Raw genomic sequence first — 25,435 nt, forward strand, 5'->3', positions numbered from 1 at the left:
GGCTGAACTGAACTGAACTGAATGCCTGCCTCTAGGGTTGCAGCCAGCCCCTGAGGAAATAGTAGTTATGTGATAAGCTTAGCAACGTAGTTGCTGCTCAACTCCTGTGGCTTGATTGTATTAACCGTCGTAATAGATAACAACGGGGAAGCACACATCCCTGTGGAAAGAAAGGGAGTTGCATTTTGTGCGTGTGTGCGCGTGTGCGTCTGCCTGTCGGAGAGTTTTTAGGGGGTTGAGTGCAGGGAGCCACAAAAGCTAGGGCCGTGGGCAGACCTCCAGGGCAGGGGACGCGCGGTCCGCTCCCTTCTCCTGCCCCCGCAGCGGGGCGCGCAGTCGGCGGGAGGCGCAGGTGTCCAGTGGGTCCCGCGCGTCCCCATCCCTCGCCGCCTTGGCCAGGCCCCAGCTCCCTTCTGCCGTCCGCCCCGCGTCCTCCTCTAACCTCGGGTCTGGACGGCGGAACAGTGGGGCCGGGAAAGTTTGAGTCACGGTGGGGGGAGCGGAGGAGGCGGGCCCGTGACCCTGAACGGGGTGGGCTCTAGGACCCGCCTCGGGCTCCCAGCAGGGGGACCCCGCCGCAAACCCAGGTCCCGCGCGCACCAGCCGCCGCGCGACGGAGCGAGGGGCCGGCTGCAGCGCTCGTCGGGTGGCCGCTGTGTGCACCAGGGCGGTCGCGCTCCCCAGGACCCGCGCGCCTCCACCGTGCCAGCCGCAGCCCCTCGGCCGCGCTCAGCATGAGGCCCCGGGCGCCGCTCCTGCGGCTGCTGCTGGCTGTCTCCGCGGCCGCCGCGGCGGTGGTCGGCGAGCCCGGGACCGCGCTGCCCCCTACCACGGGGGGCGCCACCCTGGCCATCGTCTTCGACGTCACCGGTTCCATGTGGGACGACCTGATGCAGGTGATGGACGGCGCCTCGCGCATTCTGGAGCACAGTCTGAGCCGCGGCAGCCGGGTCATCGCCAACTACGCGCTGGTGCCCTTCCACGACCCAGGTAGCGCCCCCCGCGCCCTCGGCCTGGCGCCCTGGCGCCGTGAGCTCACCCGCCCGCTCTGCGCCCGGGGCGCACTGAACGCCCGCCGGTTGCACCGCGGCCCGGCAGGGGCGCCTTCTCCACACGTCCGCTCTGCACCTGGGGCAGGCCTCGCAGCCGCTGCGTCCTCTCCCACCCCGCCACCCGCAACCCCGAACCTGATCCCTTCTCCCGCGCCTCCCCGCCCGCGTCCTCGGGTGGGTGACGGAGAGGCGCGCGCACTACCTTCAAAAGCCGCGCCGTGCGACTGTGCGGCTTCAGCAAATAACCTGCCTCCCGGAGCATCACAGGGTGAGAACCACCTCCCAGGCTCGCTGAGATGTTGAACTGGGGCTTTGGTGTCCAGGGCCTGGCCCGCGCGCGCCTCCACTGGGTTCTTAGACTTTGCTCCCATCGCGGGATTCGGGGGTCAAACGCTGCATATTGCTCCTCACCTGTTCTCGAGAGAAAAACAGCAGCCAGGTGGCCTCCACCTACCCCTCACTGCCAGCCGCCCCCCCCCAACCCTCTCGCCCCTGCGGGCAGCACCTCGCCCCCTACAGCACCCCTACTCCGCCCCCTACCGTTTAGCTCAGGGTTAAGGCCGTGCCCTTGAAAGGCTCCTGGGAGACCCCACTGTGGGGAGTTTCAAGGAAAGCAGCTGTGGAGCGGTGGGCTCAGACTCCCAACCTTGGGAGTGGCAGGACTGCTTGTTCTCCAACATTTTTAGTGAAAAACTTCAGACTTACAGTAACACAGGGAGAAAAAAACATACACGAACACCTGTCTGCCCACCACTCAGATCCCATGATTAATTTGACAAAGTTTTGTCCTGTCTCTCCATTCGGCACCTCCCTGTTCAGAAGGATAGCTTTCTAAAGCCAAAAACTAAACTAAAAATAGCAGAGTTTTTTGCAGAATTGTACTACAAAGTGCTCTTGTTCGGAGGAAATGCACCCAAGTCTGGATGAGCTAGGAAGCCCTGTTAGAAGCCCTGTTTTCCTTGATTAATCACAGCATCATCAGAGATTTTTGAAAAGGTGGGTGTGACATAATCCCTTACAGCCCTCAGGCTGAGTGTGGAGTCCCTCCGCTTCCAGGAGCTCTGGGCTCTGTAAAGCTCTGCAGCTCACAGCCCAGAAGCCATGGGTCTAGAAAGATTTCTGGGAACAGCAGAAGCTTGGCTCCCACCTGGAGGTCAGGAAAGAGCAAGGTTAGGGGAATTGTGACATCATGGGTGTGCGGTGTGTCCTGGGGGCTTCAGCTCAAACACAGCTCATCCTCTGTCCCCCTAACTTTCTCACTCCCTTTCTGGGTCATTCTTGGGCTTCCAGAGGTACTGCATTGAAAGCGCTTAGCGATCATTTAATCCACCCCTACTCTTACAATTGGAGAGACTGAGGCTCTGGACATGGACAGGACTTCCCCAAGGCCACCTGCCAGGCTGGCATAATTTCTGACTGATGCAGTGAACATGAGTTTGAGCAGATTCAGGGAGATGGTGAGGGACAGAGAAGCCTGGTGTGCTGCAGTTCTATGCAGTCACAAGGAGTAGGACAAGACGGAGTGATTGAACAACAATAACCCATATTTGTCTCTAAAATGCTTGGCTCCATTGGCGGGCAGGAGAGCAGCCTGTTGGAAGTGGATACAGTGTTCCGGGCTCCTTAGTGTCTTCACCGTCCCCTCACTGGCCATCATCTTCTGGAAGCCCTCATTCCACCCCCAAGCTCTCCTCTCCTCTCTGGAGGCTGAGCGCATGCGTGACCCTCTAACCTTCACTCCATCTTCTGCAAAACAAAAAAATCCCACCCCCCTTTCCCATCTCTGCTTCCCAAACCATGCTCCCTACAGACACCCCAGGTCCAGTGGAGGGGGAACCTCAGTGTTTATTGAGCCCTTGCTGTATGCACAGTCTTGTGAGGCTGTCAGTGTGAAGCAGGCAGGGTTCACGTCAAGGAGCCAGCAGCCTGCAGGCGATAAGACAGGCAGAGGGTAGCAGGTATCCCTCCTGACCACTCCTGACTGTTGGTTAGTGTGGGAGGGGACTCATCAAAGGCTCTCTGAGGAAGCAGCATTGGAGCAGGACCTGAGGAAGATGAAGGGAAATTGATCAGCTTTTGACCACATGCTGGGGGATGCTAGGTGCCAGGGATACAGAGGGAAGGAGGTCTTCCTAAACACATGGAGCTTGCTGAGTGGTGGTTGACACGTTGGGGCAGGTGTCTGTGGCTGTGGAGCCTGGGTGCAGGAGGGGTGAGATGGGGCAGCTGGGAGAGGCGAGATTGGTCCGGGCTGTTGTTAGCGAAAGGTAGGGTCTGGCTGCTCAAAAGCCAATAAACAGGCTGGGTTGGTGGAAAGGAAGGTTTGCTTTATTTCAGATGCCAGTAACTGGGCGGGGGAGGGTGGACGTCCGTCCAGAGGTCGACACCCCTCCACCCCCAACCACCACCAGGGACAGTCACTGGGGAAGAGCTTTTGTAGATGGAGGGAGGGGCTACATGCAGAAACAGCACAGTCGGCTCTGACAGTTGTCTTGAAACTGGTCATCGGTGGTTCTGACCAGCATCATCTTGGTTGTTTTGGGTGCGGTTAATCTTCAGTTCCAGGGTCGGTCTGTTTCCATTTCTTTGAGGCACATTCTCAGAATTGGGGCAGCTTGTGTCATGGCTACAGTCTGGTCATCATGTACTTAACTTCTCCACCTGGTCGGGGTTTCAATATCTATAAGACAGCTCACAGGATATGGCTCAGAAAATTATCTAGAGACCTTGAGAAGGAACCAAAGATCTTCGACTATGCTTGATGAGTACCTTACTATTATTTGGTCTCCTTTGACTGTTTCCCCTTATTTCTGCATATTCACACTTCTCTGATTAAACTTATTTTTTGACTAATGTTTTTCCACAGAAAAAAGGCAGGCAGAGGACATGGGTGGGGGTTGGCGGGGGGCAAGGACCATAGCGTCCTGCTCCATTTCACTATGACCGCGGAACTGAGGATTCTTAGATCTCCTTTTATGGGCTTTGAGCAGACACTGAGTGTTTCTGAGCAAGGATTGGAGCTGTGGTTTAGGTTAGGCTGTGTCTTTTGACTTGGCCAGTAGAATTCCCTTTGGTGGAAGTGGAGCTGAGAGATTGGGGTTTTAGCTGACAGTTCAGGGCTTCCCTGGTAGCTCAGACGGTAAAGAATCTGCTGCCTGCAATGAGGGAGACCTGGGTTCAATCCCTGGGTTGGGAAGATTCCCTTGGAGAAGGGAATGGCTACTCACCCCAGTATTCTGGCCTGGAGGATTCCATGGACAGAGGAACTTGACAGGCTATAGCCCACAGGGTTGCAAAGAGTCAGAAGTGACTGTCACTTACTCACTCAGGTCCCAGGACTGTGTACTGGGAGGGTCTTCCTAAAGGAAACCCCTACATTAAACCTCAGAGACCACACTTTGCAAGGCAAGTTTCAAGTGGTTCTGGGTGGCACATGCTTCGAGATAAACCAGAACCTGTGCTTTGGAAATGTTTTTTTAATGGAAAAAAAAAAAAATGGTATGTTCCCAAATGGCAGAGTTAGACTTTTGCTAATGGTTTTATTTTGGCTGAAATTTAGGTTGTTTTCAGTTTTTCTCTATTAAAATGTCTCAAAAAGCACTCTGGTGTGTAAATCTTTGTCTGCATCTTTGGTTTTTTCATTAGATTAAAGTTTTGGAAGCAGAATTCCTAGGTCATTATATAAACACACTGAGTGGGGGGGCAACTCTTCAAATTGTTTTCCAAAATGTTTTGGAAGTTTAAACTTCTACCAGAAGCCTCTGAGGGGACCGTTTAAGCGCAGCTACCCTCAACCCTAGTGTGCTGTGTGTGTGCTCAGATGCTCAGTCTTGTCTGACTCTTTGCAACCCGCTGGACTGTAACCTGCCAGGCTCCTCTGTCCATGGGATTTCCTGGGCAAGAATACTGGAGTGGGTTGCCATTTCCTTCTCCAGGGGATCTTCATGACCCAGGGATCAAACCCATGTCTCCAGCATTGGCAAGCAGATTCTTTACCGCTGAGCCACTGGGGAAGCCTGAACAGCTAGTAAACTGGAAAGGGGCATTGTGTTTTTGTTTTTTGTGTGTGTGTTCAGTCGCATCTGACTCTTTTCGGCCCCATGGACTATAGTCTGCCAGGCTCCTCTGTTCTTTAAATTTTCTAGGCAAGAACACTAGAGTGGGTTTCCATTTCTTATTCCAGGGGCTCTTCCAAACCCAGAGATTGAACCCAAGTCTCTTGCATTTCCTCCACTGACAGGCAGATTCTTTACCTCTAGCACCACCTGGGAATCCCCCAGCCCTAGGGATTAGGATAATACTATCTAGCCCCCACCCCTAATTCTAAAGATGGAAAATGATCTCTACTGATTTCAGTTGCTAGGGAGTTTCAGTAAGTTCTCAAGTGTTCACTAGATTTTGTGTGTGTGTGTGTGAATTTCTTCTTTTGTAAATTGTCGTTTCCTGTATTCATTTTTCCATTTGAGATTTTTAGTGGTTTTCTTATCAGTCAGTATGAGGACTTTATATTGATGATATTATTGCTTTTTGTTGTACGGTTTTGTATGTTGTAGCATTTTCCCTGATTGTTTGCCTTCTAATATTTGTGGTTCTTAATGTTCTGAAGTTTTAAATGTTTATGTACTAAATCTAGTGACTTTTTCCCTTTGTAAATTTCTTCACTTGCATTCTTAGAAAGATATTTTTTTTCTTATCACAAAATCAGTTAGGTACATGTTCTAGGTTTTTTCATTTGTTCTCTTTTTTTCTCTTTGTGTTTACTTTTTAAACCTGGGATTTAAAAAAATCAGCATATGGTATTAAAAATAACTTGATGTGATTCTTCTAGAACAGGATAATGGTTAGGGTACATTGTATCAGACATTCCTTTCTGTTTCATTCATTTGGATCCTGTCTTTATCCAAAATTACTTTATATCAATTAATTTATCTTTCCATTCTGTCCTGTCGTATGACAGTTCTTATCCCGGGGCACACTGCATTCATTATTTGGGTTATAATGGGGCAAATCCTTCCTCCTATTCTTTAAAAAAAATTTACCCCCAGCCTTATTGAAATGCAATTGACACATAATATTGTGTTAGTTTAAAATGCCCAGTGTATTGATTTGATACATTTGTATATTGCAAAATGATTACCACTATAGCACTGGCTACTGCTTCCAACTTGTCACATAATTGCCATTTCTTTTTTGTGGTGAGAACATTTGTGATCTACTTTCTTGGCAATATTCAAGTACATAAGACAGTATTATTAGTGATAATTACTATGTTCTGCATTCAATTCTCAGAACTTATTCATCTCATAACTGGAAGTTTGTACGCTTTGACTAACATCTCCTTATTTCTGCTACTCCTTGACTCCTGGAAACCACCATTTTTCTCTGTTTCTATGAATTTTGGTGGTTTTTTTTTTTTTTAGATTCTATATATAAGTGAGATCATACAGTATTTGTCTTTCTCTATCTGACTCATTTCACTTAGCATAATGCCCTCAAGGTCCATCCAAGTTGTCCCAAATAGCAGGATTTCTTTCTTTCTTGTGGTCAAATAAGTTTCCTTTGTGTATGTATGCTGTATCATCTTTATCCATTCACAGCTGACCACTTTAATTTTTATCTTTTTTGCCACAGTGTGCAGAAGGATCTTAGATCCCTGACCAGGGATGACACCAGTGACCGCTGCAGTGGAAGTGCAGACTTCCCCACCAGGGAAGTCCCGACAGTTTAAAATTTTTAGTGAACTTTAAATTTTAGAACAGTTTTAAATTTACAGAATTATTGCAGAGATAGTACAGCAGTTCCCATATACCCAACATCCAGTTGTCTCTATTATGACCATCTTCCATATAATGGTGAATTTATCTCAACTGACGCTGGGAAAAACTGAAGGCAGGAGGAGACGGGGAGGACAGAGGATGAGATGCTTGGATGGCATTACTGACTCAATGGACATGAGTTTGAGTGACCTCTGGGAGTTGGTGATGGACAGGGAAGCCTGGCATGCTGCAGTCCATGGAGTCACAAAGAGTTGGATATGACTGAGCGACTAAACGGAACAACCCAATATTGAAATATTATTATTAACTAAAGTCCATTCTTTATTCAGATTCCCTCAAATTTCCCCTCGTCTGTTTCAGGATCCCATCCAGGACCCTGTGTTACATGTCCCTGCCATGTCCCTTAGGCTTCTTTGGTTGTGATGTTTTTCAACCTTTGTTTTTGATGACCTTGACGGTTTTGTTTCGTATTGCCCAGATGTTTTGTCCCTCCGTCGTAATCTGCCGGGTGTTTGTCTCCAGTTAGAGTGGGTAATGGGAGGAAGATCACAGAGGAACAAGGCTGTTCTCGTCCCATCATGTCAAGGGTACATGCCATCAGTGTGACTTATCACTGTTGACGCGGACCTTGATCACCTGGCCAAGGTTGTCGATTGTCTTCATGGAAGCTTACTCTTTTCTTTCTCCCTTTCTGTTCTATCCTCTTTGGAAGAAAGTCACTACATGCAGCCCACACTTAAGAAGTAGGGAGATGTGATTCACCTCCGTGAATGTGGAGTATTTACAAAAACTGTTTGGAAATCTTCTGCATGAGAGAGTTGACTCCTCTCCATTTATTTGCTTATTCGATCATTTGTATGTATCAGTATGGACTCATCGTGTTATTCTTTGGGTTGTAATCCAATACTGCTGGGTTTATTTTGTTGCTCAAGTTTTTCCAACTTTAATCATTGGAAGCACTTTCATTTGGCCTCTGTACCGTTGACATACACTTACTGTTGGGAGCTAGTTTTTAAAGCACTTTCTTACTTTCTGGCTCTACAAGCTATTCCAGACTCACGTATTTCCTGTCCTAGTTCTAGAATTAGCAGTTTCTCCAAGGAACCCTGGTTCTGTTTATTAAAAGATGGTTTTGATGCCAGCATTAGACACCAGCACCCAGGTCCTTCCCAGGTGGCACAGTGGTAAAGAATTCGCCTGCCAGTGCAGAAGACACAGGAGATGTAGGTTTAATCCCTGGGTTGGGAAAATTCCCTGGAGTAGAAAATGGTAACCCACTCCAGTGTTCTTGCCTGGAGAATTCCATGGGCGGAGGAGCCCGGCAGGCTGCAGTCCACGGGGTCACAAACAGCTGGACACGACTGAACACACACCTCTCACTTCTCTGAGTGCGAGGTGTGCTTGTTGCTACTGGGTTGTCACTGCTTCTGTTTCTTCAGCTGACAGAGCAGGAGATACATGTTGTATACGTAACTTGTGTATGTACCTATATCTATTTCTGTATTTACCGTTTGTATCTAGATTAAGCTGAACGCGTTCGTTCTGCAGCCTCCAACTCTCTTTCATTACCACGTGGATCCCGCTAATCTACTCCTGCTTATCTATAACCTCCCACGCCGACAGTGACTACCCCGGCTGTCTTCATCCACCACCCACTGTCACTGACATAGCTGTTCAGTGTCAGTGCACATTTGTGGTGGTTTTCGCATAGCTAACTTGCACCCCATGGAAAACAACTTTATTAACAAGAGTACCGTTCTTTTGCCTTTTGTCTTGTAGATGCAACTCATTTCCAGAGTTACTTGGCCGGGGACCTTCTTCATGTTCTTTTTTATTCATCTTCATTTTAAAAATATTCTTGAACATGATTCTTTTCAGATGAAAAGTAGAAAAACTTAATCAACTTCCCCCCAACATTTCCTGCTGTGATTTTGCTCAGAATTGTGTTAAATTTTGATTTGGGGAAGAATTATCATTAAAAAAATTTAATTTTTTCCATGTAGGAGTGCTGTGTGTATGCTGTGTTAGGTTGCTCAGTCGAGTCTGACTCCTTGTGACCCCATGGACTGCAGCCCTCCAGGCTCCTCTGTCCATGGGATTTCCCAGGCAAGAATGCTGGAGCGGATGGCTATTTCCTTCTCCAGGGGATCTTCCCCACCCAGGGATTAAGCCCAGACTCTTGTGTCTCCTTCACTGGCAGGTGGATTCTTCACCTCTGCACCACCATGTTGGAGACCTCTTCCTTTTTTTTTTTTTTTTTTTGCATATTTATTTCCTTTATTGAAAACTTGTAGTCTTTTTCCCTTATAAGTTCCACCCAATTCTTTTTAAGATCATCTGTAAATATTCGGGGTTTTGTATGACTATTTTGACCAGGACTTTTTTTCATTACATTTTTTGTAAATGAGTATTGCTAGTATGTTGGAAAGCAATTTATTTTCATATATTTATTTTGTTTCCAACTTTCTTACTAAAGGGTTTTTAAAAGACTAGTTCTAATTTTTTTTTGAGGGAGTAATGTCTTGAGTTGTCTAGGTTGACAACCACAGCCTGTCCAAATTATAATATTGTTTCCTTTTTTCCAATCAAATTTTTCACTCATTTGGAATGTTTTGTGGTATTTAGCAGCTAGAGCTTTCAGAACAGTGTTAAGTACTGGGTCTTGTCTTTATTGTATTTTTTCTTGTTGGTTCTTGATTTGAAGTTTTCTTCATCAGATGGAGGAAGATACTCTCGTCCTTAATTTACCAAGGGTGGAAAAAACACCCCCCAAACAAATGAAACCCAATGGCTCAGCGGGTAAAGAATCTGTCTGCAGTGCACGAGACACAGGACATGTGGGTTTGATCCCTGGATTGGGAAGATCCCCTGGAGGAGGAAATGGCAACCACCCCGGTATTCTTACCTGAAAAATTCCATGGATGGAGGAGCCTGGTGGGCTGCAATTCAAAGGGTCGCAAAGAGTCAGATACAGCTGAGCACTGAACTGAAATCTGACAAACAAACCAGAAAAGCCAAATGAGGGTGGGTGCTCAGTATTAGCCAGTGACTTTCTGCCTTTGCTGAGATGTTTGTGAGATCTTTTGCCTGTTGACATCTTGATATGATTCTTTCCTTCTTAACCATTTCCACATTCCTTGCTTAATAATCCACCATGACTGAGCAGGGATTATTCTTTGGTATACAGCTGGATTCTATTTGCCAGTGTCTTGTTTGGGGCTTCTCCGCTCATTTCAATATGTGTGATCAGTAAGTGATATTTCTTTGTGCTCTTTGTCAAATTTTGGCATCAAGGCTTAGCTCTTTCAGTAAACAACTAAACTTATTGTTTCCTCAAAAAATTACAAATTTAACACATGCTTGTTAAATGTTCTAATAACACTACTCTCAAGAAATGCAAACACTTTAATTTTGTGTGCTTCCAGACTCTCTGCGTGTGTGTCGTTCACTTGCATACATGTGTACACTTCATTTTTTTATTACATAAAAATAGGATGATATTATGCATACTGTTTTGCAACCTGCTTTTCTGCCTGACATGATATATCATGGGTATCTTTTCATGTTAGGAAATACCAATCCACCTCATTGTTTTCATGACTACAGAAGGTGTTACAGGAAGGATCTTAATTTTTTAAATTAATAATTAATTATTTAAAAATTGGGGTATAGGTGCTTTACATGCTGTGTTAGCTTCCGCTGCACAATGAAGTGAATAAGCTATAAATATACATATATCCTCTCCCTCTTACACCTCCCTCCCACACCCATTCCCTGATCCCACACCTCCAGGTCACCACAGGGCACCAAGCTGAGCCCCTTGCTCTATACAGGAGGTCCCCACTGCCTCTGTTTTATACATGGCAGTGAGCATATGTCAGTCCCAGTTCATTCCCCCCCTCCTCCCCCCACCATGTCCACATGGAGAGATTTTCATGTATCTTCTCTTGACTTATCCAGCCATTCTCATATTGTGGAAAATAGGTTGCTTTGAGTTTCTTTACAACACACACACACATTTGCAAAAGCGTAGCTATTGGATAGGTTCTCAGAACTGCAATTGCCATTGTTAAAGCATGTGAGCATTTTTAACTTTAATAGAGATCAGCGAACTGTCCTCCAAAAGCGCTGTACCATCTTGCCCTCTTACTAGAGAGTATGACACTGCTTTTCCCAACCTTGTTGGCATCCAGGGACATTACTCTTCCTGCTTTTGCTAATTCAGTAGGTGAGAAGTGCTGACCTGTTTTAATTTGCATACGCCTGATTGAGGGTGAGTTTGAGCATCTTCTCTGGGTCGCCAGGTGTCCTGCCAGCCTTCCGCAGGGAAGAGGTGGTTTTAGCTGGTCAGCAGCCAGGATTCTTGTCGTTGTTTAGTCGCTCAGTCGTGTCTGACTCTTTTGCAATCCCCTGGACTATAGCCCACCAGGCTCCTCTCTGTCCATGGGATTTCCCAGGCAAGAATACTGGAGTGGGTTGCCAATTCTTTTTCCAGGGGATCTTTCCGACCCAGGGATCAAACCTGTGTCTCCTGCATTGGCGGATGGATTCTTTACTGAGCCACCAGGGCAGGAGCCAGGATGCAGGCAGGCAAAGTGAACGTGTTCAGTAGGCAGAATTGCCCATGAGGTGGGGTGACTTGGCTTCTTGCCACATGCTCTAATGTGTGTGTGTGTATATGAGTGTGTGTGTGTGTGTGTGTGTACCGGTATATACTGTCACCCTGGAGTGACACTGCTATTGACAAACTTCTCATCATGAAGTAGATAAATCAGTCTTTGCCCTGAGCAGAAAATCCAGCCCTCTGACCTGCCCCCCCAGTGCATCTCTCCTTGGACAGGCTTGTCCCTGTCACTGAGGGCGCCTCATCAAAGTGCCGTGTCCCTGCCTGAGCTTTCCAGCATGACTGTGCAGGGCAGGGGTGTGGGGAGAGGAGCGGGCTGGGCATGCCTCCGGGAGGAGGAGCAGGAGAATGGGGACGTGGTGAGTCTGAGAGTGGGGAGGCTGCCTGCTCGGCAGGCCTGGGGTGGCTGAGTACATTTGGTCCACCCGGTCCCCAGGGATCCCTGACAGACTCACAATTCACTGGCTCCTATGTGATTCCCAGGGGATTCCCCGGGAAGGATGGGCCAGGCAGGATGCCAGTTTGGGCTGTGGCACCTTCAGTCAATCCCGCCAGGCCCCCAGAGAAGGGCCCAGGTCCATTAACCACTGGGTAGTCCCTGTAACAAAGAGGCCTGGGCTGCTCTGAGAGGTGGGGAGACAGAAGTGACCTTTGAGTTGAGATGGGGAAGGGCTGGGTGTGGGGGCGGTGGTGGTGGTTTAATCACCAAGTCGTGTCTGGCTCTTTGTGACCTCAAGGACTATAGCCCACCAGGCTCCTCTGTCCATGGGATTTCCCAGGCAAGAATACTGAAGTGGGTTGTCATTTCCTTCTCCAGGGGATCTTCCCGACCCAGAGGTCAAACCTGGGTCTCCTGCCTTGCAGGCAGATTCTTTACCAACTGAGCCACCAGGGAAGCCCCGGGTGTAGGTGGTGGGGAGGGGAGGGGGTCCACATAGGACCAGGGGTAGCACCGTGGGCAAAGGGAATAGAACAAATGATGGCTCTGAGGCTGGCGGGAGTGTCGATCTGAACATCTCCCTGGAGACGGGGGGACTGGCAGATGTGGACGCTCAAGGCAGAGCCTGAACCCATCATGTGATCAGGGCCCCAGGAGACTCTCAGGAGACACGGATTCTAGACTCCTGGATGCCAAGGAGGAAGCCCAGGAAGGTTCTGAGGTTCTGGGGCTACTTTAGCTCTTTGGATAGAACCACAGTTGCTTCCTGCCCCGCCTTGTCTGCCTTCAGCGGTGTCTTCAAGGGAGTCCATTCAAGGGAGTTCCTAACCCTGGGCTCAGGAACTGTTATAGTCCTAGCAGGCCAGACTTCCTTTTCTCTGCCTTTTAGACATGGAAGGACTGAGTTCCGGAGAGGGGACACAATTTGCCCACCATGGTGGCAGATAGTGGGACCCTGCATGGGGCCCCTGAAGCTGGAGGAGGGGCCATGTGCACATCCAGAGTGACCCCAGGATCTAAGTGCTGTTTTCGAGGAGGTGGGAAGCATCTCTGCAGCTTCCTCGTTGTAAGACCTTGGGCAGTTTGCTTTACCCACCTAAGCCCTAGAATTCTCATCTATAAAACAGAGATAATAAATAGGAGGCTATAGTTTGCAATATGATTTTTTTTCTGAGCAAATGTATATAAAGTGCCTAGGACAGAATCGGATGCTTAATAAATATCAAAACAATGATAGCTGTCTTTATCATCATCGTCACCTTCATTCTGGGATTCAGTATAGCCAATATGTGGCTTTGGAGCCAATTATGTGACTTTGGAGCCAATTATGTGGATTGGGACACTATTCTAGATGGAATTCTAGACATTATTCTAGACTCGGGGAAGAGTCCTGGATGTGAGATCTTTGTGAGATTGGACCTCTGGTGCCTGACTGTGGCCTTGACCACTGGGACGCACACAGTGGGTGAGGGGCTGGACCATCCATCACCCACGTGAAGGGCTGGGTGATTCTTCTTGTGTGTGATCCTCATGTCCCAGAGGCTCCACACCCTCCTCTTGTCGAGTGGAAAAAACTTCCCTATGGAGAGATGGTTCCGGGCCAGGCTTCTAGGACTTGCATGCTTCAGGACAGCACCAGGAGAGCCAAGGTCATGGGTTTAATCATCTCTGGGGCCGGCGAGCCCTGCTCAGAGAGACTGCACGCCACATCTGCCCAGCTTTTTGGCAAGTGCCCACCTTCAGTCACGAACCTCCCTTCCCCTCCAGGAACAGGAATGAGGGGCTGGGGAACAAGTGTCAAATGTCTGCAGCTTCATGCGTGGTTGAGAGATTGGATCTGGGGTTGGGCAGGCCCAGGTTTGAATCCCATCTCTGCAACTTCCTCATTGTAAGATCTTTGGAAGTTTGCTTTCTCTTCCTAGCCCTTGAGTTCTCATCTATAAAAGAGAGATAATAAATAGGAGGCTATAGCTTGCTATATGTTTTTTTTTCCTGCAAATGTATATTAAGTGCCTAGAACAGAATCAGTTCAGTTCAGTTGCTCAGTCGTGTCCGACTCTTTGCGACCCCATGAATCGCAGCATGCCAGGCCGCCCTGTCCATCACCAACTCCCGGAGTTCACTCAAACTCAACGTCCATCAAGTCGGTGATGCCATCCAGCCATCTCATACTCTGTCATCCCCTTCTCCTCCTGCCCCCAATCCCTCCCAGCGTCAGAGTCTTTTCCAATGAGTCAACTCTTCGCATGAGGTGGCCAAAGTACTGGAGTTTCAGCTTTAGCATCATTCCTTCCAAAGAAATCCCAGGGCTTAATAAATATCAAAACAATGGTAGCTCTCCTTATCATCATCGTCACCATAATTCTAGGAGACAGTGTAGCCAATTAGGTGGCTTTGGAGCCAATTATGTGGATTGGGACATCATTCTAGATGGAACATGGTCCTCACAGAATTCTTGTCCTTCCTAGAACCTCAAAATGTGACCTTTTTTGGAAACAGGGTAATTGAAGATGTAATTAGTCAAGATGAAGTCATGCAGTAGTAGGGTGAGCCCTTAATCCAATGTGACTGGTGTCCTTATAAGGAGAGAAGAGGCACTGGGAGGCGGCCCTGCAACAATGGAGGCAGGATTGGAGTGATGCTGTGTCTGCAAGTCAGGGAGCACCAAGGATTGCTGGGACCAGAAGAGGTGAAGAGGAAGACGGCATGGGGCAGAGTCTCCTCGAGAGCCTTCAGAGAAAGCATGGCTGCTGACACCTTGGTGTTGGACTTCTAGTCTCCAGGAATGTGGGAGAATACACTTCTGTTGTTTAAAGTCACCAAGTTTGTGATCTTTTATTATATTAATAGTAACCCCAGGAAACTAGTGGGGCTGCCCCAGTGGCTCAGATGGTAAAGAATCTGCCTGCAATGCAGGAGACCTGGCTTCAATCCCTGGATGGGGAAGATCCCCTGAGGAAGGGAATGGCAACCCACTCCAGTATTCTTGCCTGGAGAATCCCATGGACAGAGGAACCTGGTGGGCTACAATCCACAGGGTTGCAAAGAGTCAGACACAATTGAGCAACTAACACTTTCAGGAAACTAGTACAGATATTAACTACCACTTACAAGTTGTATGACCTTCACCAAGGTCTTGGCATCCTCAATTCTAACAGGGAACTGTTAATAGGACTGAGCTAAACTCTGAAATAATAAGTGCTCAATGCATTGAAACTGCTGCTAGGGTCATCACCCACTTCTACCTCCGCCGCCGCCACCACCACTAGCATTATCATCAGTGTCATCAGCATCAGCGTTATCATCAACATCATCACCACCATCATCATCACCATCATCACCATCATCACCATCATCACCATCAGCAGCAGTAGCACCACCACCACCATCACCCACATCAAATCATGCTAGGAAGGGCTTTTTATCCAGAGCCAACCCTGCCTGGACCACGTGAGGGAAGGAGATGGACAGAGGCTTAAGCAAGCCCTCCCAGTGGGCAAACTCACATGGAGACATGCCAGGTATCCTGCCCTGTCCTCGTACCTCACTCTATCCTGCTGAAAGGCAGGTCTTGAAATGACCACCCTGCTGAAAGCACCGTGTCCTGGAAGCTTAGGGATGGTGAGTGATGATGTTGCGGCAAGTGTCAGGAATGAAAAATAAAGCCGTGGACCAGCATCAAAGAAAGACAAGAAGGCATCCATCTCTGTCTCACAGCCTGGAGCTGTAGATGGATGGGTGGGCGGGAGGACAATCAGACAGCAAGGAGGACAGGTGGAAAGAAGACCTTCATGTCCCCATTCCTGTCTGGGCATCTTGATAGCTGGTCCAGCCCTGGAATGATGGGACTGGTTAGTAACAGTCAGAGCGTGGAGGTGGCTTGGGGATTATCTGTTCAGTGCAAGGAGGAAATCAGACTAGTTTTGTGCATCAGTGTGTCTGTGTATGCAAGTGTGCTCTCCCCTGAGGGCCTTCTTTGTTCAGAACTTGGGGCAGAGCTTTTAAAATGCCCTGTCCTCTACCTCAAGAGGAATGATACACACTTTTGTCCATCTGGCCAGCTCTCCCTTAATACGGCCAACTCCCCTGCATGCCCTGAATAACCACCTTTGGTTTCCTGCCTCGTTTTGGATCTGTTTCTCTGAATGGTGGGCAGCGAGCAGCATACTGTGATGGAGGGCCTGGGGATCAGACAGGCTTCACATCCAGCAAATAATTGCTGAGTGTTGACTGTATGGCTGGCATTGTGCTGGGCGTAGGATAGAAAGATAAATGAAACTTCAGTCCTGACTTGAGGCTGCTCAAACAGTATACTCTAACAGGATTTGTTATGAGTAAATAAAGATTATTCATGAACTCATTTGGACAGTATTTCTTAAGCACTCACCATGTGCCAGGCACCAAAGTTGGCAGGAGGTCTACAATGATGAACAAGAGAAGGGATCACTGTTGGCATGATGTAGTCAATCAGTTCTTCTGCCAGATCTTTCCACCTGACCTTGAAGGACTCCTTTCCCCTCTCTGGCCTCAGTTTCACTGTCTTTTTAAAGCTGGGGGTCTTCAGATCTCTTCATCCTCAACATTGTTATGTTTGGCACATAGGTTGGTCGTCAAATCATTTTTCCCCAAGCCCATTTCTTTTGAAAAAATTAATTTTATTGAAGTATGGTTGCTTTATGATGTGAAGTTCTGCTGTACAGCAAAGCAATTCAGTTATACACATGATATATTCTTTTCCATTATGGTTTATCACAGGATATTGAATATCGTTCCCTGTGCCATACGGTAGACCTGTTGCTTATCCATCCTATGTATAATAGTTTGCATTTGCTGATCCCAAACTTCCAATCCAGCGCTCTGTCCTGCAGCCCTCCCCTCCCACAAGTCCGTGCTGTGTCTGTGAGTCTGCTCCTGTTTCACAGGTGAGCTCACTTGTGTCGCATTGTAGGTTCTACGCATGAGTGATATATGGTGTTTGTCTTTCTCTTTCTGACTTACTTCACTTAGTATGATCATCTGTATGTCCATCCATGTTGCTGCAAATGGTGTGATTTCATTCTTCTTTATGGCTGAGTAGTATTCCACTGTGTATATAGACCACATTTTCCTTCTCTACTCCTCCATCAGTGGGCATTTAGGTTGTTCCTGTATCTTGGCCGTTGTGAATAGTCCTGCTATGAACATAGGGGTCCAAGCCCATTCTTGAAGGAGACAGGATGGTGGAGGTTGAGGTAGGCCAGGTAATGCCCCCTAGATACCCACAGAGCTTGTACATCTATTCCTTGTCATGGCAAAAGGGACTTTGTAGAAGTGGCTAAGTTAGGAACCCTGAGATGGGGAGATGACCCTGGATTGTGTAGCCGGGCCCGTTGTAATCACAAGGGTCCTTCTAAGAGGGAGGCAGGAGAATCAGAATAAGTGAAGGAGATGTGATGACAGAGCAGATGGAGAGGAAGCTATTTTAAGATGCTACATTACTGGCTTTGAAGATGGAGGGCAAAGACCATGATCCAGGGAATGCAGGAAGCTTCCAAAAGCTGGAGAAGACAAGGGAACAGATTCTCCCCTAGAGGCTCAGGAAGGAACACAGCCCTGCCAGCACCTTGATGTTAGGACTCCTGACCTCCAGAAATGAATGTGTGCTGTTTCAAGACACTGAGTTTGTAGTCATTTGCTATGGCAATAACAGAAAACTAACACAGAGTCTGTAAAGTCCTTTCCAGGGATCTCCAGCCCAGGGGGTCCTCCAGGGCTCCTGAAATTTCCTGTGTCTTGTGTTTGCCATACAATCCCTGGCTGAGACACCCAGAGGTTAGATGAGGTGGTTCCTGTTGGGGAATGTTGCTGAGGGGTGTGGGGGAGTTGGGATTGGGCAGTTCCCCAAAGAATCTTCTTTCCTCTCAGTACAGAATATCTCAGAACAGCCTTGATGGAAAGTCAGACTTTAGACTGTAGGTCTGGCATTCTCCCCAACTTCCACTACAGGGCTGCCCATTTTGGTTTTCTCCACCCAGTAAAGTTGTTTAAAAAAAAAAAAAAAACTGAAAAAAAAAAAGAAAAATGAGGGGAAATCCCAGAGGAAGCTGATGACCTACATTTTAACTTGACAAGTAGAACCATGGAGAGGATCAACTCCCTTTGACTACTATTATCCTTCCAAGAAACTTCAGTACTTTGGCCACCTATTGTGAAGAACTGACTCACCGGAAAAGACCCCAGTGCTGGACAAGATTGAGGGCAGGAGGAGAAGGGAACGACAGAGGGTGAGATGGTTGGATGGCATCACTGACTCAATGGACATGAGTTTGAGTAAACTCCGGGAGTTGGTGATGGACAGGGAAGCCTGGCGTGCTACAGTTCATGGGGTTGCAAAGAATCAGACACGACTGAGTGACTGAACTGAATTGATCCTTCCATGGAAGAAAGAGCGACCCTTAGCTCCCCAAGAAGGAAATAATGGACCGCAGAAGAAAGGGCAGTCCTTCCAACTGGAGCACACTTACGATAACCCTGTTTCTCGTGTTGCTGTGAATGGGAGGCAATGTGATCAGCCTAGCACTGATCCAGCCTTGGGAACTGTCAGGGAGCCTGAGAGATTCCCTCTGATAGATTGTGATGGAGGGGGCAGGGCCTCCCAGATTCAGAACCAGGCACTAGGACTTCCCTGGCGGTCCAATGGTTAAGACTCGGTGCTCCCAATGCAGGGGGCCAGGTTTGATCCCTGGTCGAGGAACTACAGCCATGTAGCAACTGAAATCCTGTCCTGCAACTAAGACCTGGTACAGCCAAATAAAATAAGACTATATATATCAGGTTTTGAAAAAAGAACTGGGCACTGCAGAGGCTTCTCTTGGTTTCCAGGCAAGGAGCAGTTGCCAATGATTCCTGAACAAGGATGATATGAGCAAAACTGGCCATGAAGGTGGCTCCTCTGGCCTTGACAATAGATGGATCAGAGGCAGGAATGTCTGGGGATAAGGAGGACAGTGATGGGGTTAGTGAATTTGTATTCAGAGTCTTTACAAACGCCCTTCCCTTTGGCCTAGCAAGTCTGCTTATGGGAGTGTATTCCAAGGAAACGATGGAACTACCACTTAAATGTGATGCAGACAAAGATGTTCTTAATAATGTTGTTCATTATGAAAATGGGAAACATAACAACATGGGCAAGTCTACCAAGTCCAAAGGAAATAGTTTGTAGCCATTAAAAATGATTTTGAAGGGTGTATTTTACTTTCTGGAGAGATGCTTACAATATGTTGTTCACTGAAAGGAATCAAGTTAAAAAGAGTATGTTATTTATACATAAACAGACTTCTGCTATAAGTAGTACACATTTGTATAAGATTTACAAATATGCGTGAACATTTTGAAAGTTACGTGTAAAAATAAGAGTAATGCTTTCTGGTTGGTAGAATTCCCTTCTTTTTCTGCGTGTCAGGAATTTCTATGTACATTTCCATAGGAAGCAGTTGTCAAGAGCTCAGATTATGGAGTTGTACAGGCCTAAGCAAATATTCTGGAGAAGGCAATGGCATCCCACCCCAGCACTCTTGCCTGGAAAATCCCATGGACAGAGGAGCCTGGTGGGCTGCAGTTCATGGAGTCGATAAGAGTCGGACACAACTGAGCGACTTCACTTTCACTTTTCACTTTCATGCATTGGAGAAGGAAATGGCAACCCACTCCAGTGTTCTTGCCTGGAGAATCCCAGGGACAGGGGAGTCTGGTGGGCTGCCATCTATGGGGTCGCACAGAGTCAGACATGACTGAAGTGACTTAGCAGCAGCAGCAGCAGCAAGCTAATATTCAATCCTGAAGGAAATCAACTCTGAATATTCACTGGAAGGACTGATGCTGAAGCTGAAGCTCCAATACTTTGGCAACCTCATGGGAAGAGTCAATTCATTGGAAAAGACCTTGATGCTGGGAAAGAGTGAAGGCTAAAGGATAAGGGGGCGACAGAAGATGAGATGGTTAGACAGCCTCACTGACTCAATGGACATGAATTTGAGCAAACTCCTAGAGATAGTGAAGGACAGGGAAGCCTGGTGTGCTGCAGTCCATGGCGTCACAAAGAGTTGGACATGACTTAGTGATTGAACACCAATGACAAAATTAACATTCTAGTTCTGTTGCTTACTGGTTTTCTGTCTTTGGGCAAGTTACTTAGCTTCTCTGGGCTTTCATTTCTCCTCTGTAATATGTAGGTAAGAGTTGGCTTTGCCAGGTGTGAGGGAGGATTCAGTGAGCTAATAATATACAGGCAACATCTCAGGACATGGGCTGATACATAATAAGTGCTTAGGAAATGTCAGTATCGTTAATGTCATGTATTTTTAAATGAATATATGAAAGTGAAAGTGTTAGTTGCTCAGTTGTGTCCAGCTCTTTATGACCCCATGGACTGTAGCCCGCTAAGCTCCTCTGTCCATGGGATTCTCCAGGCAAGAATACTGGAGTGGATAGCCATTTCCTTCTCCAGGAGATCTTCCCAATCCAGGGATTGAAGCTGGATCTCCTGCACTGCAGGCAGATTCTTTACCGTCTGAGCCACCAGGAGAATCCCTGGATAAGCAACAAGGTCCTACTGTATAGCACAGATAGCTGTGTTTAATATCCTATGATAAACCCCAGGTTGGGAAGATCCCCTAGAAGAAGGCATGGTAACCCACTCCAGTGTGCTTGCCTGAAGAATCCCCATGGACAGAGGAGCCTGGCAGGCTGTAGTTGATGGGGTTGCAAAGAGTCGGACACGACTGAGCGACTAAGCGCACCAAGTGCTTGATAAACCATAATGGGAAAGAATATGAAAAAGAATACATATGTGTAACTGAGTCACTTTGCTGTTCAGCAGAAATTAACACAACATTGTCAATCAACTATACATCAATAAAATTTAAAGAAAAGAAAAGGAAGATCAAAGAATCGTATGTTCAGCTCATCAGGGCCAACTCCCAGTTGCTGAGCTTTTGGTTCTGAGCCAAGCATGGTGCTTCCCTGCCTGGCTTCACTGGATTCTCACAATCATGGTTCTCAGCGAGTAGAAACACCTCGTTTTACAGATGGGGAAACTGAGGCTTGGAACCATGTAGTAAGCTCTGAGAAGCACTATGGTAGGAGAAGGGTGGAGCCAAAATTCCAATCAGATCTGTCTGAGGTCAAGTGAAAGTCGCTCAGTCATGTCTGACTTTGCGACCCCCTGGGCTGTACAGTCCATGGAATTCTCTAGGCCCAGAACACTGGAGTGGGTAGGCTTTCCCTTCTCCAGGGGAATCTTCCCAACCCAGGGATGGAACCCGGTCTCCCAAATTGCAGGCAGATTCTTTACCAGCTGAGCCACAAGGGAAGCCCAAGAATACTGGAGTGGGTAGCTTATCCCTTCTCCAGGGGATCTTCCCGACCCATGAATCGAACCGGGGTCTCCTGCATTGCAGGCGATTTTTTTACCCGCTGAGCTAGCAGAGAAGCCCGTCTGAGGTCAAAGGCCAAGGTTTTGGCTGAATTAGTCACTGCAGAGTTCAGAAGGGGGGAGGCGGAGGAGAAGACTTAGTAAAGACCAGAGCAGGCGCAGAAGGAGGTGTTGGACATGGTGAGTAAATATACAGCAGAGAGGCAGGGGCCATGGGGCAGAAGTGTGGTATAAATATATATATATATGCAACCAAATATATATACTCAGCCAAATAATACATATATATATATATATATATTTAGCCAGCCATAAAAAGAATGAAGTCATGTCATTTGCAGCAACATGGACGGACCTAAGAGATTATCATACTAAGTCAAGAAAGTCAGACAAATACCATGTGAAATCACTTACATGTGGAATCTAAAATACAACATAAATGAACATATATCTATGAAACAGCAACAGACTCCCAGATACAGAGATCAGACTTGTGGTTGCAGAAGAAAAGCTGGTGTCCAGACTCTTCCTTGATAATTGTGGATGAATACCGGATGATTCCATGTGCTTCATTTTCTAAGAACTAAGGCCGGTTGACGAGTTGCCAAGTACAGGAGTGACTGGAATTTAGAATTCTTGAGCTAAAAGTAGCCCGTTACTAGAATTCACCAAGAACTCAGACGAACTATTTCCTAAAGAAATCAGATGTCCAGATCACCTTGCAAACCCCCCACTATGCACATGTCCACATGCTGAGTTGGAATTCTGTCTCTGTTCTCTGTGCACTGGTCGCCTTGTCTCATGTTAGCTGTGGCTTTCAGCGACTTCTCTTTAATAAAAGACTTTATTAGGGAAAATTTCAAGTATATACAAAGTAAGCAGAATAGTGTAATGAATCCCTGTATCTCATGTGGCTCAGCGGTAAAGAACCCACCTTCAGTGCAGGAGACACAGGAGATGTGGGCTCGATCCCTGGGTTGGGAAGATCCCCTGGAAAAGAAAATGGCAACCCACTCTAGTATTCTTGCCTGGAAAATTCCATGGACTGAGGAGCCTGGAGGGCTACAGTCCGTGGGGCCACGAAGAGTCTGCCACAATGAAGCACACACACATGGATATATCCCCATCCCCCAGCATCACCAAATACCCTGAAAACCAGCCATTCTTGTTTCCTCTGCAGCTCCTTCCCCACTCCACTCCACCCCTCCACAACGGTCACTTTTTATGGTTCTTTTTTTTTTAATGAGGTAAAATTTACAACCATTGAAGTACTGCAAATCTTTGCTTTACACTTTTGACAACCGGGAAACCCACATTCCCATCACAATATAGAACACTTCTGCCTTCCCCGACAGTTCTTTTGATCTCCCTATCCCCTAGACAAGCCCTGATCTGGCTTATTTCAGCTTTGATTAATTCTGCCAGTTCCAGAGCTTTCTATAAATGAAACCATATAGTAGGCACTCTCCTGTGGCTGTCTTCTTTCGTGCAGTACTGTATCTGTGAGACTCATCCATCTGGTTGCCTGTATTGGTAGCTTGTTCTGTTTTCTGGCTGAGTGGTATTTGATTACATGAATGTACCGCAGTTTGTTTATTCATTCACCAGTTGATGGACAGCTGGCTTGTCTCCAGTGCTGGGCTATTGTGAATACAGCTGTTATGAATATTTGAGTCCAATTCTTTTTTTTTTTAATTTTTAATCAGAGTATAGTTGTTTTAAAATGTCGTGTTGGTTTCTGCCTGCATGACTGCTAAGTCACTTCAATTGTGTCTGACTCTTTGTAACCCTATATGATGTAGCCCACCAGGCTCCTCTGTCCATGGGATTCTCCTGGCAAGAATACTGGAGTGGGTTGCCATTTCCTTCTCCCGGGGATCTTCCCAACCCAGGGACTGAACCCGAGTCTCCCCGTGTCTCCAGCATTGCAGGCGGATTCTTTACTGCTGAGCTACCAGGGAATCTGTCTCTGCAAATGGCACAATTTCATTTCTTTTTATGGCTGATATTCCATTATATATATGCACCACATCTTCTTTATCCATTCCTCTGTTGATGGACGTTTAGCTTGCTTCCATGTCCTGGCTTCTGTAAATAGTGTTGCAATAAACACTGGGGTGCATGTATCTTTTGGAATTCTATTTTTTTCCAAGGGTTTGCCCAGGAGTGGGATTGCTGGGTCATGTGTTAGTCCTACTTTCAGTTTTTTAGAAACACCCAGACTGTTCTCCATAGTGGCTGTATCACTTTACATTCCCATCAACAGTGTAGGAGCATTCCCTTTCCTCCATGCCCCCTCCACCGTTGGTTGTCTTTTTTTTGTTGTTGTAGATTTTGTTTGTAGATTTGTAGATTTTTTGTTGATGGCCAACCTGACCAATGTGAGGTGGTACCTCACTGTCATTTTGGTTTGCATTTCTCTAATAATTAGTGATGTTGAGCATCTTTTCCTGTTGACCCTCTTAGCCATCCCTACGTCTTCTTTAGAGAGATGTCTGTCTAGGTCTTCTGCCTACTTTTTGATTGGGTTGTTTGCTTTTTTGATGTTAAGCTGCAAGAACTATGTGTGTGTTTCAGAGATGAAGCCCTTGTCAATTGCTTCATTTGCGAATATTTTCTTCCAGATCTGATTCTGGCAGCTGCTCCCTCACCCCTCCCCACTCTGTGGGGATCTCTGAGGTCCAGGCCTCGGTTCCTCTCAGTTCCTGCCCAGTCCACGGAGTTTTTGCATCTGGGGGTCAAGCCCATCTGGTCCTCTCTCTCTTCCCTACAGATATTGGCCCAGTGACCCTCACATCGGACCCAGCGGTGTTTCAGAGGGAGCTGAGAGAACTCTACGTGCAGGTGGGCTGCCCCGCCCCTGGCTGCTGGCCCCCTGTGCCCTTCATCCCAGTCCATGCCAGAGGCCCAGGTTATTGCCACACCTTTGGGCCAAGATGGTGCTTCCTATAATGACCTGCCACCCAACTCTGCCTGGGGCTCCCCCTCAGCTTGGAGGTCCTGGAGATTCCGTACTGCCTGGGGTTTCTTCCTTTATTCAGTGAACCAAGTACCTACAGGAGTCCCTGTGCCTGGCACATAGTAGGTCTTATTATTGACTGCATGGATGCAGGGGTGGAGGGAGGAGGTATGTGACAGCTAAGGGAAGATGTTTGCGTGCTAAGTCACTCAGTTGTGTCCTACTCTTTGTGACCCCATGGACTGTAGCCCACCAGGCTCCCCTGTCCATGGGATTCTCCAGGCAAGAATACTGGAGTGGGTTGCCATGCCCTCCTCCAGGGCATCTTCCAGACCCAGGGATCGAACCTGTGTCTCTTATGTCTCCTGCATTGGCAGGTGAGTTCTTTACCACTAGCACTGCCTGGGAAGCCCCAGAAAAGGTGCAAGAGAGGTCAGTTCAGATCCCCCCAAACCCAGCCCAAGACGGGGTCAGACATCCCATGCCACCTGGGTTTTTTGGCCACACTGAACACCCTGGTTCAGCCTCTCTCAACCCTGCCAGCTTCCTGAACACAGGGTGTTATCTGATGTGTCTAGCTCACTGCCAAGTCCCCCAGGGCCCAGCACACAGAATGAATGAGTGAACCAAGGGGAGAAGCATTTACTGAGGTCACCCTGTGCACATCCTGATTCTGGTGCTGGGTGTGCAAACCCGGGGAGGCAGAAAGCCCCTGGCTAGTGAGCGGGGAGGGAAGGCCATGTGCTTTTTTGAGATTGACTCCAAGGTGTGTTTGCTTTTCCAAGTGATATCACTTCTCGGCTCAGTGATAAAGAACCCATCAATTAAGAGACTTGGGTTCAATCCCTGGGTCTGATCCCTGGGTCAGGAAGATCCCTTGGAGAAGGAAATGGCAATCCAATCCAGTATTCTTGCCTGGGAAATCCCATGGACAGAGAAGCCTGGCGGGTTACAGTCCATGGAGTTGCAAAGAGTTGGACATGACTGAGTGACTGAGCATGCAGGCATGCACCAGGGCAGGTTAAAGAGAAGGCTTGACAAGGCGGCTTTGAATGTTCTCCTCTGCCCACCCCTCCCCTCTCCTTCCCTGGAGACCCCTCTACCCCTCTGGCCTCCAAACCTTGGCTCACTCATGCCTTCTTTGGCGTACCTGTTAGATGCTTCCGTGGCTC

General features: G+C 47.6%; 1 protein-coding gene across 2 annotated transcripts in view; it reads left to right on the forward strand.

The window, feature by feature from the left end:
- Positions 1–688: 688 nt before the first annotated feature.
- Positions 689–25,435, forward strand: part of HMCN2 (hemicentin 2) — a 177,860-nt gene continuing 153,113 nt past the window's right edge. For both annotated transcript variants that reach the window (XM_010810510.4, XM_010810511.4), the window contains exons 1-2: positions 689–990; positions 24,078–24,148. In XM_010810510.4, coding sequence (XP_010808812.1) covers positions 735–990; positions 24,078–24,148 — 327 coding nt within the window. In that variant the 5' untranslated portion in view covers positions 689–734. The remainder of the gene's footprint in view (positions 991–24,077; positions 24,149–25,435) is intronic.

Source organism: Bos taurus, chromosome 11 (genome assembly GCF_002263795.3).
Source record: "Bos taurus isolate L1 Dominette 01449 registration number 42190680 breed Hereford chromosome 11, ARS-UCD2.0, whole genome shotgun sequence".
NCBI classification, from domain to species: domain Eukaryota; kingdom Metazoa; phylum Chordata; class Mammalia; order Artiodactyla; family Bovidae; genus Bos; species Bos taurus.